General features: G+C 40.0%; 1 protein-coding gene across 1 annotated transcript in view; it reads right to left on the reverse strand.

Annotated features, from left to right (window-relative positions):
* The window catches only part of LOC117300039 (transformation/transcription domain-associated protein-like), a 92,696-nt gene that overhangs the window by 59,539 nt on the left and 16,013 nt on the right, over nucleotides 1–17,144 (reverse strand). The window contains exons 19-31 of the mRNA XM_033783697.1: nucleotides 16,960–17,125; nucleotides 13,789–13,955; nucleotides 12,821–12,910; nucleotides 12,012–12,122; nucleotides 11,607–11,696; nucleotides 11,052–11,203; nucleotides 9,842–9,942; nucleotides 8,753–8,848; nucleotides 7,912–8,084; nucleotides 7,185–7,382; nucleotides 6,647–6,835; nucleotides 5,192–5,428; nucleotides 4,254–4,350 (exon numbers count right to left, since the gene is read on the reverse strand). Of these exons, the coding sequence (XP_033639588.1) occupies nucleotides 4,254–4,350; nucleotides 5,192–5,428; nucleotides 6,647–6,835; nucleotides 7,185–7,382; nucleotides 7,912–8,084; nucleotides 8,753–8,848; nucleotides 9,842–9,942; nucleotides 11,052–11,203; nucleotides 11,607–11,696; nucleotides 12,012–12,122; nucleotides 12,821–12,910; nucleotides 13,789–13,955; nucleotides 16,960–17,125 (1,867 nt within the window). The remainder of the gene's footprint in view (nucleotides 1–4,253; nucleotides 4,351–5,191; nucleotides 5,429–6,646; nucleotides 6,836–7,184; nucleotides 7,383–7,911; nucleotides 8,085–8,752; nucleotides 8,849–9,841; nucleotides 9,943–11,051; nucleotides 11,204–11,606; nucleotides 11,697–12,011; nucleotides 12,123–12,820; nucleotides 12,911–13,788; nucleotides 13,956–16,959; nucleotides 17,126–17,144) is intronic.

Genomic DNA, 17,144 nt, shown 5'->3' on the forward strand with positions numbered 1-17,144 from the left:
TACTTTCCCCTTACAACTATGTGTGTTAGCACTGTATACTCAGTACTTTCCCCTTACAACTATGTGTGTTAGCACTGTATACTCAGTACTTTCCCCTTACAACTATGTGTGTTAGCACTGTATACTCAGTACTTTCCCCTTACAACTATGTGTGTTAGCACTGTATACTCAGTACTTTCCCCTTACAACTATGTGTGTTAGCACTGTATACTCAGTACTTTCCCCTAACAAATATGTGTGTTAGCACTGTATACTCAGTACTTTCCCCTTACAACTATGTGTGTTAGCACTGTATACTCAGTACTTTCCCCTTACAACTATGTGTGTTAGCACTGTATACTCAGTACTTTCCCCTTACAACTATGTGTGTCAGCACTGTATACTCAGTACTTTCCCCTTACAACTAGGTGTGTTAGCACTGTATACTCAGTACTTTCCCCTTACAACTATGTGTGTTAGCACTGTATACTCAGTACATTCCCCTTACAACTATGTGTGTTAGCACTGTATACTCAGTACTTTCCCTTTACAACTATGTGTGTTAGCACTGTATACTCAGTACTTTCCCCTTACAACTATGTGTGTCAGCACTGTATACTCAGTACTTTCCCCTTACAACTATGTGTGTTAGCACTGATACTCAGTACTTTCCCCTTACAACTATGTGTGTCAGCACTGTATACTCAGTACTTTCCCCTTACAACTATGTGTGTTAGCACTGTATACTCAGTACTTTTCCCCTTACAACTATGTGTGTTAGCACTGTATACTCAGTACTTTCCCCTTACAACTATGTGTGTCAGCACTGTATACTCAGTACTTTCCCCTTACAACTATGTGTGTTAGCACTGTATACTCAGTACTTTCCCCTTACAACTATGTGTGTTAGCACTGTATACTCAGTACTTTACCCGTTCAACTATGTGTGTTAGCACTGTATACTCAGTACTTTCCCCTTCCAACTATGTGTGTTAGCACTGTATACTCAGTACTTTCCCCTTACAACTATGTGTGTCAGCACTGTATACTCAGTACTTTCCCCTTACAACTATGTGTGTTAACACTGTATACTCAGTACTTTCCCCTTACAACTATGTGTGTTAGCACTGTATACTCAGTACTTTCCCCTTACACCGATGTGTGTTAGCACTGTATACTCAGTACTTTCCCCTTACAACTATGTGTGTTAGCACTGTACACTCAGTACTTTCCCCTTACAACTATGTGTGTTAGCACTGTATACTCAGTACTTTCCCCTTACAACTATGAGTGTTAGCACTGTATACTCAGTACTTTCCCCTTACACCGATGTGTGTTAGCACTGTATACTCAGTACTTTCCCCTTACAACTATGTGTGTTAGCACTGTATACTCAGTACTTTCCCCTTACAACTATGTGTGTTAGCACTGTATACTCAGTACTTTCCCTTTACAACTATGTGTGTTAGCACTGTATACTCAGTACTTTCCCCTTACACCGATGTGTGTTAGCACTGTATACTCCGTACTTTCCCCTTACAACTATGTGTGTTAGCACTGTATACTCAGTACTTTCCCCTTACAACTATGTGTGTTAGCACTGTATACTCAGTACTTTCCCCTTACAACTATGTGTGTTAGCACTGTATACTCAGTACTTTCCCCTTACAACTATGTGTGTTAGCACTGTATACTCAGTACTTTCCCCTTACAACTATGTGTGTTAGCACTGTATACTCAGTACTTTCCCCTTACAACTATGTGTGTTAGCACTGTATACTCAGTACTTTCCCCTTACAACTATGTGTGTTAGCACTGTATACTCAGTACTTTACCCTTACAACTATGTGTGTTAGCACTGTATACTCAGTACTTTCCCCTTACAACTATGTGTGTATCGCACTGTATACTCAGTACTTTCCCCTTACACCGATGTGTGTAAGCACTGTATACTCAGTACTTTCCCCTTACACCGATGTGTGTATCGCACTGTATACTCAGTACTTTCCCCTTACAACTATGTGTATCGCACTGTATACTCAGTACTTTCCCCTTACAACTATGTGTGTTAGCACTGTATACTCAGTACTTTCCCCTTACAACTATGTGTGTTAGCACTGTATACTCAGTACTTTCCCCTTACAACTATGTGTGTTAGCACTGTATACTCAGTACTTTCCCCTTACACCGATGTGTGTTAGCACTGTATACTCAGTACTTTCCCCTTACAACTATGTGTGTTAGCACTGTATACTCAGTACTTTCCCCTTACACCGACGTGTGTTAGCACTGTATCAGTACTTTACCCTTACAACTATGTGTGTTAGCACTGTATACTCGGTACTTTCCCCTTACAACTATGTGTGTTAGCACTGTATACTCAGTACTTTCCCTTACAACTATGTGTGTTAGCACTGTATACTCAGTACTTTCCCCTTACACCGATGTGTGTTAGCACTGTATACTCAGTACTTTACCCTTACAACTATGTGTGTTAGCACTGTATACTCAGTACTTTCCCCTTACAACTATGTGTGTTAGCACTGTATACTCAGTACTTTCCCCTTACAACTATGTGTGTTAGCACTGTATACTCAGTACTTTCCCCTTACAACTATGTGTGTTAGCACTGTATACTCAGTACTTTCCCCTTACAACTATGTGTGTTAGCACTGTATACTCAGGACTTTCCCCTTACAACTATGTGTGTTAGCACTGTATACTCAGTACTTTCCCCTTACAACTATGTGTATCGCACTGTATACTCAGTACTTTCCCCTTACACCGATGTGTGTTAGCACTGTATACTCGGTACTTTCCCCTTACAACTATGTGTGTTAGCACTGTATACTCAGTACTTTCCCCTTACAACTATGTGTGTTAGCACTGTATACTCAGTACTTTCCCCTTACAACTATGTGTGTTAGCACTGTATACTCAGTACTTTCCCCTTACACCGATGTGTGTTAGCACTGTATACTCAGTACTTTACCCTTACAACTATGTGTGTTAGCACTGTATACTCAGTACTTTCCCCTTACAACTATGTGTGTTAGCACTGTATACTCAGTACTTTCCCCTTACAACTATGTGTGTTAGCACTGTATACTCAGTACTTTACCCTTACAACTATGTGTGTTAGCACTGTATACTCAGTACTTTCCCCTTACAACTATGTGTGTTAGCACTGTATACTCAGTACTTTCCCCTTACAACTATGTGTGTTAGCACTGTATACTCAGTACTTTACCCTTACAACTATGTGTGTTAGCACTGTATACTCAGTACTTTACCCTTACAACTATGTGTGTTAGCACTGTATACTCAGTACTTTACCCTTACAACTATGTGTGTTAGCACTGTATACTCAGTACTTTACCCTTACAACTATGTGTGTTAGCACTGTATACTCAGTACTTTACCCTTACACCGATGTGTGTTAGCACTGTATACTCAGTACTTTCCTGCACTGTATACTCAGTACTTTCCTGCACTGTATACTCAGTACTTTCCTGCACTGTATACTCAGTACTTTCCTGCACTGTATACTCAGTACTTTCCTGCACTGTATACTCAGTACTTTCCTGCACTGTATACTCAGTACTTTCCCCTTACAACTATGTGTGTTAGCACTGTATACTCAGTACTTTCCCCTTACAACTATGTGTGTTAGCACTGTATACTCAGTACTTTACCCTTACAACTATGTGTGTTAGCACTGTATACTCAGTACTTTCCCCTTACAACTATGTGTGTTAGCACTGTATACTCAGTACTTTCCTGAATTCTATAAAAACAAATTAAAGGCATATTACTCGGCTGGGATTCTTACCCATGACCTTTGCAATTCTAGAGCAGTGTCATACCAACTAGACCACCAAGATTGCCCAATAGCTAGAGGCAATTCTATTCCAATGTTTTAGCATCAGAAACCGCAACAATTTAAAATAAATGAAATACAATTAAACACCTTTCTAATATGCGGATAACTTTTCTATGATCTTTTCTTCTTGATGTTCCCCACCGTTGTTTGATTTCCAGTGCATTGTACAATTAGAAACAAGCATGGGTTTAAGGAAACAGTTTGTGTGCTTATTATTAATCTATCCATAACTTAGAAGAGGAATATGTTACCATGATATAACAAAACAATTGTTACATGGCTGTGAGGTCCATCCATGAACCCCGTCAGAGCGTGCAACATTTGTATAATGTTCAACCATGTAATGGTTCATGAGAATGTAGATAATCTATAATCAGATTCTCCTACTCACTCAGTGCACTGATACGAAGAGGAACTAGTGACGGGACGTTCTTGTAACACGGCAACTTTGCCAACGTTGCGTCCTCAACTTCACAAAGATTCACCAACTGTGAAAATAATAATAAGTCATACAAAGAGTGAATTCATCAACAAGCAACAACAGATGATTCAATTAAAGCCCCTATCACACCGAGCTCGTTCTCACTACGTTCTGAAAAATATATCCGAACAGGCTTAAACGGGGTCCAAACAGAGTGGACATAGTAACAACTTTTTATGGTATTGACGGGCTCTAACTGGTTTGATCTGGAAACTTTTTGGCCGATCATCCCGTCCTGCAATTAGATGGGGTGGCAATGTACTTAAAATCAGAAGGATGTAATACGAACGGAATTGCCATACTTGGATCGTACTAGGGACGTGCTAGACGTGGTGCACGAGGTCGGCAGCATTGGGATGTATGCGTATACACAGATTGGGTTCGTTTGTATTACTTTGATCCCGTTCACAGACAGACACAACTCAGTACAAGAATTTAACTGACTAGGGTCACATTATAGACATTGTCCGGCCAAAGCTATAAGTTCTAACCAGACCAAACCCATTATACGATTCTATAAGAAAGGATTTGGATGTTTTGAGAACTAGATTGGAGAGTGACCCAGCCTTAAGTTTCTCCTTTTAGACAGCACTAACCTCCATATAGAACACCTTATGCTCCGCTATACTAAGATCCATAGTGAAGAGTCTAGGTTCTAGTGTAGTACAGAATGTATTGGAGAGTGACCCAGCCTTAAGTTTCTCCTTTTAGACAGCACTAACCTCCATATAGAACACCTTATGCTCCGCTATACTAAGATCCATAGTGAAGAGTCTAGGTTCTAGTGTAGTACAGAATGTATTGGAGAGTGACCCAGCCTTAAGTTTCTCCTTTTAAACAGCACTAACCTCCATATAGAACACCTTATGCTCCGCTATACTAAGATCCATAGTGAAGAGTCTAGGTTCTAGTGTAGTACAGAATGTATTACTCTCCATTAAACCTCTCTGTGCATTAGCAGGTTGATGTCTCAATAGATGTTTCTTAGGTGGGATCATATCTGCTAAGACTTCTCGATGTGGCTCCATTATCTCTGTTACTCTCTTGCCTGTAATTTTAGCCAGAGATCCAAGAGAATCCATTGCCTGAAATAAATTGAAAATAACATTACTGCAATCACTTGCTCATCATCATATAGATCCAAGATTCAAATACAGCCTAACATTACTCTGTTTACTGTCTTTTTCATAAATACCTGGGACAGTTCAGCGTTTGCCCATACCCTTTTTCAGTGACTAGCCAGCAGGACCACTTAGCTTGTCATTTCACTGGTCCGTAGGCTTTTTCACTAGTACATGTATAAATCCCAAATTAAATGCTTTTAAACACTGAACTAGCCAGCCAAACCACTTGCAGTGAATTTTGACTGGTCCTCATGTATTTTTAAAGTCCAATGGGAACAGCTCTGCACTTGCAGTGAATTTTGACTGGTGCTCATGTATGTTTAAAGTCCAATGGGAACAGCTCTGCACTTGCAGTGATTTTTGACTGGTCCTCATGTATTTTTAAAGTCCAATGGGAACAGCTCTGCACTTGCAGTGATTTTTGACTGGTCCTCATGTATTTTTAAAGTCCAATGGGAACAGCTCTGCACTTGCAGTGAATTTTGACTGGTCCTCATGTATGTTTAAAGTCCAATGGGAACAGCTCTGCACTTGCAGTGAATTTTGACTGGTGCTCATGTATTTTAAAGTCCAATGGGAACAGCTCTGCACTTGCAGTGAGTTTTGACTGGTGGTCATGTATGTTTAAAGTCCAATGGGAACAGCTCTGCACTTGCAGTGAATTTTGACTGGTGATCATGTATTGTTAAAGTCCACTGGGAACAGCTCTGCACTTGCAGTGAATTTTGACTGGTGCTCATGTATTTTTAAAGTCCAATGGGAACAGCTCTGCGCTAAAAAAGCAACCATGCTCTTAACCATGCTGTTAAATGCTTTGCGAACGTCAAGAGAGAATATTAGTCCAGGTGGAAACGCACGATAGAATTACACTAAAGGCAGTCACAGTAACTGTCCGTGTTGCAGCGGCAGAACAAGTCCAATGGGAACACAGCTTAAGAGACTAAGGCCGTGTCCGAAACGGCCACTTCGGCTACAGCTACGGCTAGATCGCGCGCGTCTGCCTATTCTTTAACACTCGTAGACGCGCTGATCTAGACGTAGCTGTAGCCGAAGTCGTCGTTTCGGACATGGCCTAACTTACCTGGTGTCTGACCGTCTCAATGGGAAGACAGCTTAAGAGACTAACTTACCTGGTGTCTGACCGTCTCAATGGGAAGACAGCTTAAGAGACTAACTTACCTGGTGTCTGACCGTCTCATTGGGTGAGGTAACCTCTCTCACTAGTTCTCTAGTTACATCATGAAATGCTTTCTGTTGAGCTACACTCAGCTTAGCATTATCACTATTCTCTCCTTCTAATGGACTAGCGCATAGATTCAGCAGGTTCTCCAAGTTAGTCTTAGCCATATCAAGAGCTCCACTAGAGACCTGTATAAATACACATATCCGTTATCAAATGCCTGTAACTCATCAATGAGTATTTAGTCACACTTTAGGGTGTCATGCTCGTAGGGTGTCATGGCTAAGTGGTTAAGAGCATCGATTTAAAGATCTGGATAATACTGGTACTTGTTCCCTTCCAGATTCTGTTAAATCATTCTCTTCCAAACAGATGTATTTCTACATTTTCATGGCTCTGGCTCAGGTTTCTTTGAATGAGGCCTTGACAGAGAGAAAAACTAGATGTTACGCCACAAGAGGGCGCCCTTTCCATTATTAAGAGAATCATGAGTGAATTGTGGTGGATTGAGTATGATTTAAGTCGAGACATAATTACCTCTCCAGTGAGATCCATCATAACAAAGAGTAGTGCCTTGAGGAATTGATAGAGATGAGCTTGCACCCAGCATAGATCCATCCGCTCCATCATGAACTTAATGGCAATACAACCACCAAGCTTAGCGTACCAAGCTCTCTCGTAACAGCAACCACACATGCGTTCAGCCATGTATTCAAATAATGGCAGCTGGCATGCCTGCAATCATAGTAAGAATCAATCAGTTATAATTACTGGACAATAAGCTAAACAAGCTAAATGGATATCGGCTGGACACACTGCCCGAAGAAATGACAATAGATGGACAATAAGAATAATGGATTGGCAAACAAGGACAAGGGAAAAGGAAAAGAGGTAGACAGAGAAGAAGATAGAGAGATGACATCAGGGTATGCAGGAACAACATGGACCAGAATTGCAAGAAATAGAAATGAATGGCGTAACATGAGGAGGGCTACATCCTACTCTGGATGAAAACACACCCCCTAGCTACCGGGCAATCTCAGTGGTGCAAAAGCCTATGTAGAAAGTGTTTTCTAAGTGGAGATTCAGAGCCCATAGTCTAGCTGCCTAAAGGGGTCATAGGCCATGTCAATCGAGCCTGTCTGAGGACAGAACTTTAAGTGTTTCAAGTAGATTTATTTTGCTAAATCTTTATTAACTAAAATACGTTTTGGGTCTACTGGCTGTAGACCGGTATAGCTGCGGAGAGTTAAGAATATCTTACCCTGAACTTTGAGCCCATGACGACAGCAGCGGTCTCTACAACAAACGTCATGGCTAGATGTCCAGTCTTACATAACTCCTTCTCTTCATAGGCCATACATGCAGCTATAGCATCCATTAGTACAAGCGCATCCATTCCATTCTGATTCTTACGATTAGATATCGGCAGAGGACCTACACAGAAATAATAATAATAATAATAATCAAACTGTATAAAGCTACATGTATAGCATCCATTAATACAAGCGCATCCATTCCATTCTGATTCTTTCGGTTAGACATCGGCAGAGGACCTACACAGAAAATAATAATAATAATAATAATAATAATAATAATAATAATAATAATAATAATAATAATAATAATAATAATAATAATAATAATAATAATAATAATAATAATAATAATAATAATAATAATAATAATAATAATAATAATAATAATAATAATAATAATAATAATAATAATAATCAAACTGTATAAAGCTATAGCATCCATTAATACAAGCGCATCCATTCCATTCTGATTCTTACGATTAGATATCGGCAGAGGACCTACACATAAACAACAACATGTATAATCAACTCAACATTTTCAATCCGGACTTGTGAGTCAAGGGAAGTAGTGAGTACATTATGCGGAATATAGAAAAACAGCCAGGACTACTGCTTTCACTTTAGTGGATCGAGGGGACTTCTTGCTATTATTAATTTCACTGTCGCGGAATGAGTTCTAATTGGTCTCAACGATTCCACTAGCTTGATCTAGTAATCGTCAGGAGTCTGCAGAGTGTAAGAGATGTTGGCCTATTGGTCTATATAATATTGTTTGTGTATATTTACCTGCTTGTTGGACCACAGCTACCAAGGTGTAATGTCTAACAACATTGAGCATAAAGGATACAGATTCACCTCGTAGATCCTTGATTGCTGCTGATACTAAACATACAACAAATCACAATATCAATTAGTGTACACTATTGACTACATTCGGATACACTACTTTGGGGTATATATCAAGAATGGCAACGTCAATTACATTTTTAATAAGTGTCTGAAACGGCTAGATCAGTGCGTCTGCCAGTGTTGAAGAATAGGCAGACGCAGGAGATCTAGCCGTAGCTGTAGCTGAAGTCACCGTTTCAGACACAGCTACAGCTAGATCAGTGCGTCTGCCAGTGTTGAAGAATAGGCAGACATGGGAGATCTAGCCGTAGCTGTAGCCAAAGTCACCGTTTCAGACACAGCTACAGCTAGATCAGTGAATCTGCCAGTGTTGAAGAATAGGCAGACATGGGAGATCTAGCCGTAGCTGTAGCCGAAGTCACCGTTTCAGACACAGCTACAGCTAGATGAGTGAATCTGCCAGTGTTGAAGAATAGGCAGACATGGGAGATCTAGCCGTAGCTGTAGCCGAATTCACCGTTTCAAACACAGCTACAGATAGATCAGTGAATCTGCCAGTGTTGAAGAATAGGCAGACATGGGAGATCTAGCTGTAGCTGTAGCCGAATTCACCGTTTCAGACACAGCTACAGCTAGATGAGTGAATCTGCCAGTGTTGAAGAATAGGCAGACATGGGAGATCTAGCTGTAGCTGTAGCCGAAGTCGCCGTTTCAGACACAGCCTAGATGTGACCTGCTGTGTCTTTGCAGGTAACCAATTAAAATGAGCATAATCAGGTTTTTTGCAATCCATATTTTTCAGACACGATATTTGTGGTCTGTTGGAAAAAGGAGAGAATGTTTTTGGGTGCACCAGGGCTTTCATATTTGTTATTATGGTATAGGGTCTAATACACTTTTCAGGTTAGTTTTTTTAATTTTCCAATGGGCAAAAAACCCAATTGGAAATCAGACTACATTAGGAATAATTTCATGCCCAGTTTTGGCTGGAAACCTGTAGTGTACAAATATAATATTTATATTTACCAATCATTGCAGTGAGTGCATGTTGTAGAGCATTCCTTGACAGTGTATTTTGACATTTGTACACATGTCCCTGTGTGCGAGGAATGTCACCATTCACCATGCTGCAAACATAATACAAACAATTCAAAGACGTTTATTATCTAGAATTTCACTCACTGATACTCTATCCTTCCTATTTAAACAAGAACACAAATCACTGCATTTAACACAATCAATTAAATCCTGAATATTAAAATTCATAAATTTAAAACTTCAGAAGTGGACAAGTGAAAACAGACTGCAAGTCTGTAGGGTGTCATTACCGAGTAGTTTAGAACATTGAATTGTGGGTTAGAATCCCTGTCATGACACTTGTGTCTGTGAGCAAGATGCTTTACTATAATTGCTTCTCTCCACCCAGGGGTATAAATGGGTACCTATGACAATAGAGGTTGATATTGTGTATGAAAAAGCCACTGGACCGCTACAGTTGCCCGGGGTTAAATACTCCAAAGGGAGCTAAGAAAGATTAAAGGAATGTTATTGGCCAAACACCAGTGGGTGTCAGAGCAGTTAAGAGCAACAGATTCAAGCTCAGTAGGATTTGAAACTTTGCATGGTGGAAATAAGATATAGAAGAGTTTGCAGTAACACCATGTAATGACTATTCTCTAAATGAGTTGGGGTGGTTCTATATCCACGGTCACCCCTTAGGCCCCCAACCATTAGACTGCTTTGGGTCATCTATACCCTCAGTCACCTAAGCCCCACACCCTCACTATCCCCTGTGCTTGTTCCTACTGACACAGTTCAGTGAGCACACATCCCCCACACACTACCCAAGGCTCCACAGCAGGTTTCACCACGCATCATAGAGTTCAACTTCCCGCCTGTATTTTCCCGCCTTCGTGCATCACCAAGCTAATCCGCCGCCCAGTACTTAAGCAGCATGCAGCATCAGAGTCCAGCATTCTCCAGAAGATGATCAGAGCATACTGATCGAAATGTCGAGTTAAACCAACGGTTCTTTTCAGAACCACCCCAACTCATTTAGAGAATAGTCATCACATGGTGTTACCGCAAACTCTTCTATATAGATTCAAGCTCTGCGGTTTCTGATCAGCAGTATTGGTTCAAGATTCGTGACACCTGTGCCCTTAAGCAAGACACTTAACTATGATGCTTTGTCCTTCATTGCTAAGAGAAGGATGATAGTAGTTGTTTCTCTTACCTGGAATGAGTCAGAAGTTGATGTACTGCCTGTTTATCGTCATCTAGATTCATCATACTAATAATGAAATGACGTACAACATCAAAAGCTTTCCTTCGATAGTACGGCTCTGTATTGGGTGATTTCAGTTTGTTCAATGCTGTATCCATAACCTGATGACGTAATCAAATCTCAATTGATCATTTAAATAGTAAAAGCCAGCAATCATCAATAGCTTATGGAGAAAACCATAAGAGCTGCAATTTAGGTGAGAATGGACATTCGGAACAAGACTATTTTCTTTATAAATTAAGATTTTGAGATCGGTAGACTTGCCCAGCTCCATTTTAAACCTGTCAAGTTTTCAATTGAAATAAAACAAATTTAACTTTTTTATGGGCAAATATTGTAGAAACAACACATACACATTTGAAATATAGACATTGAAAATTACAAAATAGCAACAAATATTTGCTGTAGATTGGTAACTTCAAAGCGCATGGAGACTTCTCTGTGCTTGTGATATGGCACTATACAAAACTGGTTCAATATTATTATTGTTAGTACAATACGTACCTTACTGACTGGTAGTTGTATTGGCGTCTTGTGTTCAGGGAAGTACACAGTAATACATGGGCCTTCAGAATCATCTTCCTTATACATTAGCTGTAATACCAACAATAGAGAATCAGTTGTTATCCAATGTAAGTATCATGGTATAACGTATTAATCACTGACTATTATAATACATGGGCCTTCAGAATCATCTTCCTTATACATTAGCTGTAAAACCAACAATAGAGAATCACTTCGTCATCATCATTTAGTGGTCGGAACCAAGATTCCAATCATCCGCTTATCAAGAAACACGAGTGTATGGAATAAACAAATTCATACAAACACTGTCTGTGCTAAAGCAATATTTCATTGTGAGCAAAATTATAACTCAAAAGCAAACTTTCCAAGTTAATGACTACTTACCCTTTGTGGTTCCTTCAGCATCTTGCGATTCCCACCTCCAAACTTTCCCAAAACACGGAATGCAACATGAGCGATGTTGTCATTGCGATTACGGAGGGTTCTCCATAGAGCCTACAATGATAAGGTATTATGAATGTCAATATCTCTGTCGTATTCCAAACAATTACACACTTTGCTGAAGAAAGCATGATGCTTCTTATTTAGAAGTTGTTTGCCATTTTTGCTAATAATTACACCAAATGCAATCACCGTGTACAAACAGCAAGTTAGACCTGAACCAAATTAACTTTAAGAGCAGGGGGGGGGGGGGGGACAGTGGTAACAATTATTTATTCCCCTTGCATTCAGACAGCACAGAGTTAAACCAGATAATTATGGTTAATCTTGGGTCAAAGCAGACGCGACCCCATTACTCCAACACCCGGTTTATTCACAGATGCTTGTCCTGTTCATTGGTCACAGTGTGTTTACATAACGAGAACAGAGCTAAATGGGTCGTCTGTTGTGAGTTAAACCAGATGTAGTCTTTTTTATTCTGTCCACAGTGTTGAAAGATAAACCCAAAACGGTCTGAAGATCTTTCGAGTTTAAACCTGATTTGGCCTAACTTTAGAGCCGTTCAGATACAGAAAGTTGAACTCGATCGGGTTGAACCATGAGTTAAACCAACTTTAGTACTGTGTCTAAATGACCTCATAAATTGATCTCTATAATAAGCTTTGGTCGTTTGCCCAGCACCGTTACAAGGGTAAATTTATAGGGAGCCCAAGGGGGGGTGCAGCATTTTTTCTAGGAGCATTTCTAACTACCTGCATAAGTTCTGCTCTGACTGGTTGGATGTGTTCATATAAGAAGTCAGGCTGTAGATTGTCAACGCATAGCTCCAGTGTTCGTAAACCCTGTCATGACAAGAAACAATAACGCTCAATCAATACTTGCAATCCTGTATGGTATGTCTACATTCACAATCCAATAACACTTTGTTTTGAAACAAAGTGTAAAACAAATCTACTTGTAGCTAAAGATGGATTGCACTAAGCGTCATTGGCTGCCATACTAAGCAATATTGGCTGCCATACCAAGCGTCATTGGCTGCCATACTAAGCGTCATTGGCTGCCATACTAAGCGTCATTGGCTGCCATACTAAGCGTCATCGGCTGCCATACTAAGCGTCCTTGGCTGCCATACTAAGCGTCATTGGCTGCCATACTAAGCGTCATTGGCTGCCATACTAAGCGTAATTGGCTGCCATACTAAGCGTCATTCGCTGCCATACTAAGCGTCATCGGCTGCCATACTAAACGTCATTGGCTGCCATACTAAGCGTCATTGGCTGCCATACTTGATGATTAACACTGGAAAAGGGCACGCGGTGCGCTCAACTCTTAGCCAAATGAAAGCATTTCACGTGTGCATATTTCATCAAAGAGTGTGAGTTCGAGTCCCAGTCATGACACTTGTGCCCTTAAAGCAAAACCAGTATTGCTTCGACCTTCGAATGGGATGTGAAGGCATTGGTCCAGTGTGTTGTGTAATGCACGTAACAGAACCCAGTGCACTTATCGTTTGATTGGGTGCATATTGTGCCACAGCACCTTGTTAACCACTGCATAGTGTTGTGAAAGCAGTAGTCTCATAATTCAAACATAGTCCCAGGAAAATACTGTATGTTGAATCGCCTTGAGCGCCACTGAGTGACTGATATAAGCGCTATATAAGAGCCACTATTATTACGTTTACTATTATGTAGAAAACTGAGAGTGCATATTTAGTTACCTGGCTGACTAGGGTTTGAGATCCATTAAGAGCTGATACTAAAGGATCCATTAGCATAGGTAGGTAAGGTAAGAGTGAACTTAGACGCACTGGTACAGTCAAGCATAACTCTACAAATAAATCCTTCATATGCTGCTTGTGTAGTCCACTCTGTAGTTGGTTCAATCCTAAATGCAAAACAAGTTAAACTTGGTCAAGCTGTTGTTCATTATTATTATTATTATTATTAAAAAGATTTATATAGCGCATTCATTTCCAAAATAGAAATTGAAATTGTGTACCTTTCCCTGTCTTGATGTATAATCATTCTGAAAATACAATCAACTCATTTTCTTTGTAAACTTTCACCAACATAGATCAGAAATATTTGTGCCCAGGTCATAATCACTCATTGCTTCAGAAACACAACAATCTGTGGGACTCTGTATATCACAAATGCAGTGCATGAAACTCCATTGTGAAAGACAAACCATACTTCTTGATCTAAGGAATGGATCATAAAATGCTACATCCAAGGTAGTGAAACAACTTCACTGGCTCTATTTAAAACATTCAAGCTGATGCTCATTGTCCACAATGCACTTAACAACAAGTCTTCCCACTGGCTCTATTTAAAACATTCAAGCTGATGCTCATTGTCCACAATGCACTTAACAACAAGTCTTCCCACTGGCTCTATTTAAAACATTCAAGCTGATGCTCATTGTCCACAATGCACTTAACAACAAGTCTTCCCACTGGCTCTATTTAAAACATTCAAGCTGATGCTCATTGTCCACAATGCACTTAACAACAAGTCTTCCCACTGGCTCTATTTAAAACATTCAAGCTGATGCTCATTGTCCACAATGCACTTAACAACAAGTCTTCCCACTGGCTCTATTTAAAACATTCAAGCTGATGCTCATTGTCCACAATGCACTTAACAACAAGTCTTCCCACTGGCTCTATTTAAAACATTCAAGCTGATGCTCATTGTCCACAATGCACTTAACAACAAGTCTTCCCACTGGCTCTATTTAAAACATTCAAGCTGATGCTCATTGTCCACAATGCACTTAACAACAAGTCTTCCCACTGGCTCTATTTAAAACATTCAAGCTGATGCTCATTGTCCACAATGCACTTAACAACAAGTCTTCCCACTGGCTCTATTTAAAACATTCAAGCTGATGCTCATTGTCCACAATGCACTTAACAACAAGTCTTCCCACTGGCTCTATTTAAAACATTCAAGCTGATGCTCATTGTCCACAATGCACTTAACAACAAGTCTTCCCACTGGCTCTATTTAAAACATTCAAGCTGATGCTCATTGTCCACAATGCACTTAACAACAAGTCTTCCCACTGGCTCTATTTAAAACATTCAAGCTGATGCTCATTGTCCACAATGCACTTAACAACAAGTCTTCCCACTGGCTCTATTTAAAACATTCAAGCTGATGCTCATTGTCCACAATGCACTTAACAACAAGTCTTCCCACTGGCTCTATTTAAAACATTCAAGCTGATGCTCATTGTCCACAATGCACTTAACAACAAGTCTTCCCACTGGCTCTATTTAAAACATTCAAGCTGATGCTCATTGTCCACAATGCACTTAACAACAAGTCTTCCCACTGGCTCTATTTAAAACATTCAAGCTGATGCTCATTGTCCACAATGCACTTAACAACAAGTCTTCCCACTGGCTCTATTTAAAACATTCAAGCTGATGCTCATTGTCCACAATGCACTTAACAACAAGTCTTCCCACTGGCTCTATTTAAAACATTCAAGCTGATGCTCATTGTCCACAATGCACTTAACAACAAGTCTTCCCACTGGCTCTATTTAAAACATTCAAGCTGATGCTCATTGTCCACAATGCACTTAACAACAAGTCTTCCCACTGGCTCTATTTAAAACATTCAAGCTGATGCTCATTGTCCACAATGCACTTAACAACAAGTCTTCCCACTGGCTCTATTTAAAACATTCAAGCTGATGCTCATTGTCCACAATGCACTTAACAACAAGTCTTCCCACTGGCTCTATTTAAAACATTCAAGCTGATGCTCATTGTCCACAATGCACTTAACAACAAGTCTTCCCACTGGCTCTATTTAAAACATTCAAGCTGATGCTCATTGTCCACAATGCACTTAACAACAAGTCTTCCCACTGGCTCTATTTAAAACATTCAAGCTGATGCTCATTGTCCACAATGCACTTAACAACAAGTCTTCCCACTGGCTCTATTTAAAACATTCAAGCTGATGCTCATTGTCCACAATGCACTTAACAACAAGTCTTCCCACTGGCTCTATTTAAAACATTCAAGCTGATGCTCATTGTCCACAATGCACTTAACAACAAGTCTTCCCACTGGCTCTATTTAAAACATTCAAGCTGATGCTCATTGTCCACAATGCACTTAACAACAAGTCTTCCCACTGGCTCTATTTAAAACATTCAAGCTGATGCTCATTGTCCACAATGCACTTAACAACAAGTCTTCCCACTGGCTCTATTTAAAACATTCAAGCTGATGCTCATTGTCCACAATGCACTTAACAACAAGTCTTCCCACTGGCTCTATTTAAAACATTCAAGCTGATGCTCATTGTCCACAATGCACTTAACAACAAGTCTTCCCACTGGCTCTATTTAAAACATTCAAGCTGATGCTCATTGTCCACAATGCACTTAACAACAAGTCTTCCCACTGGCTCTATTTAAAACATTCAAGCTGATGCTCATTGTCCACAATGCACTTAACAACAAGTCTTCCCACTGGCTCTATTTAAAACATTCAAGCTGATGCTCATTGTCCACAATGCACTTAACAAGTCTTCCCAAATTATCTCAGAACTGCTTCAAGTTTACACTGTCAAGAAATCTTTGATCAAGTTCCATGCTTCTTCTCATTGAACCCAATTCTCAACACTCATGGGGTGACGGGTCTATTTCTTCAGCTGCTCTCCACCACTTAATCTTAGATCAAGTCTTTGTACCACAAAATTCAAATCTCTTGTCAAAACTTATCTTCCGTCACTGGTTTTCAAGGACTAATTTAGTTGTGTCTGTTGTCTTTTCTTTGTTTTTGGTTTACTTTGCCTTGAGCACTCAGCATAGTGGATATGTGTGCATTACAAGTCTTTATTATTATTATAAGTGAGTCAGTTACCTTGTAGTAGGTCAGGCAGTAATGGTAGAAACTCCTGATACAGCAAATCATGGCTCCCTCCACCAATGGATCTAAACAGCGCCCTCAATAGTAGGAAGTAGTTATAAGGCTCTTTTGCTGTAGTAGCAAGTTCCATGGAGCGATTGACAATCTTGTGTAGATGTGGCTACATCAGAAGAACAAGA

The sequence above is a fragment of the Asterias rubens genome, chromosome 15, assembly GCF_902459465.1.
Source record: "Asterias rubens chromosome 15, eAstRub1.3, whole genome shotgun sequence".
NCBI classification, from domain to species: Eukaryota; Metazoa; Echinodermata; class Asteroidea; order Forcipulatida; family Asteriidae; genus Asterias; species Asterias rubens.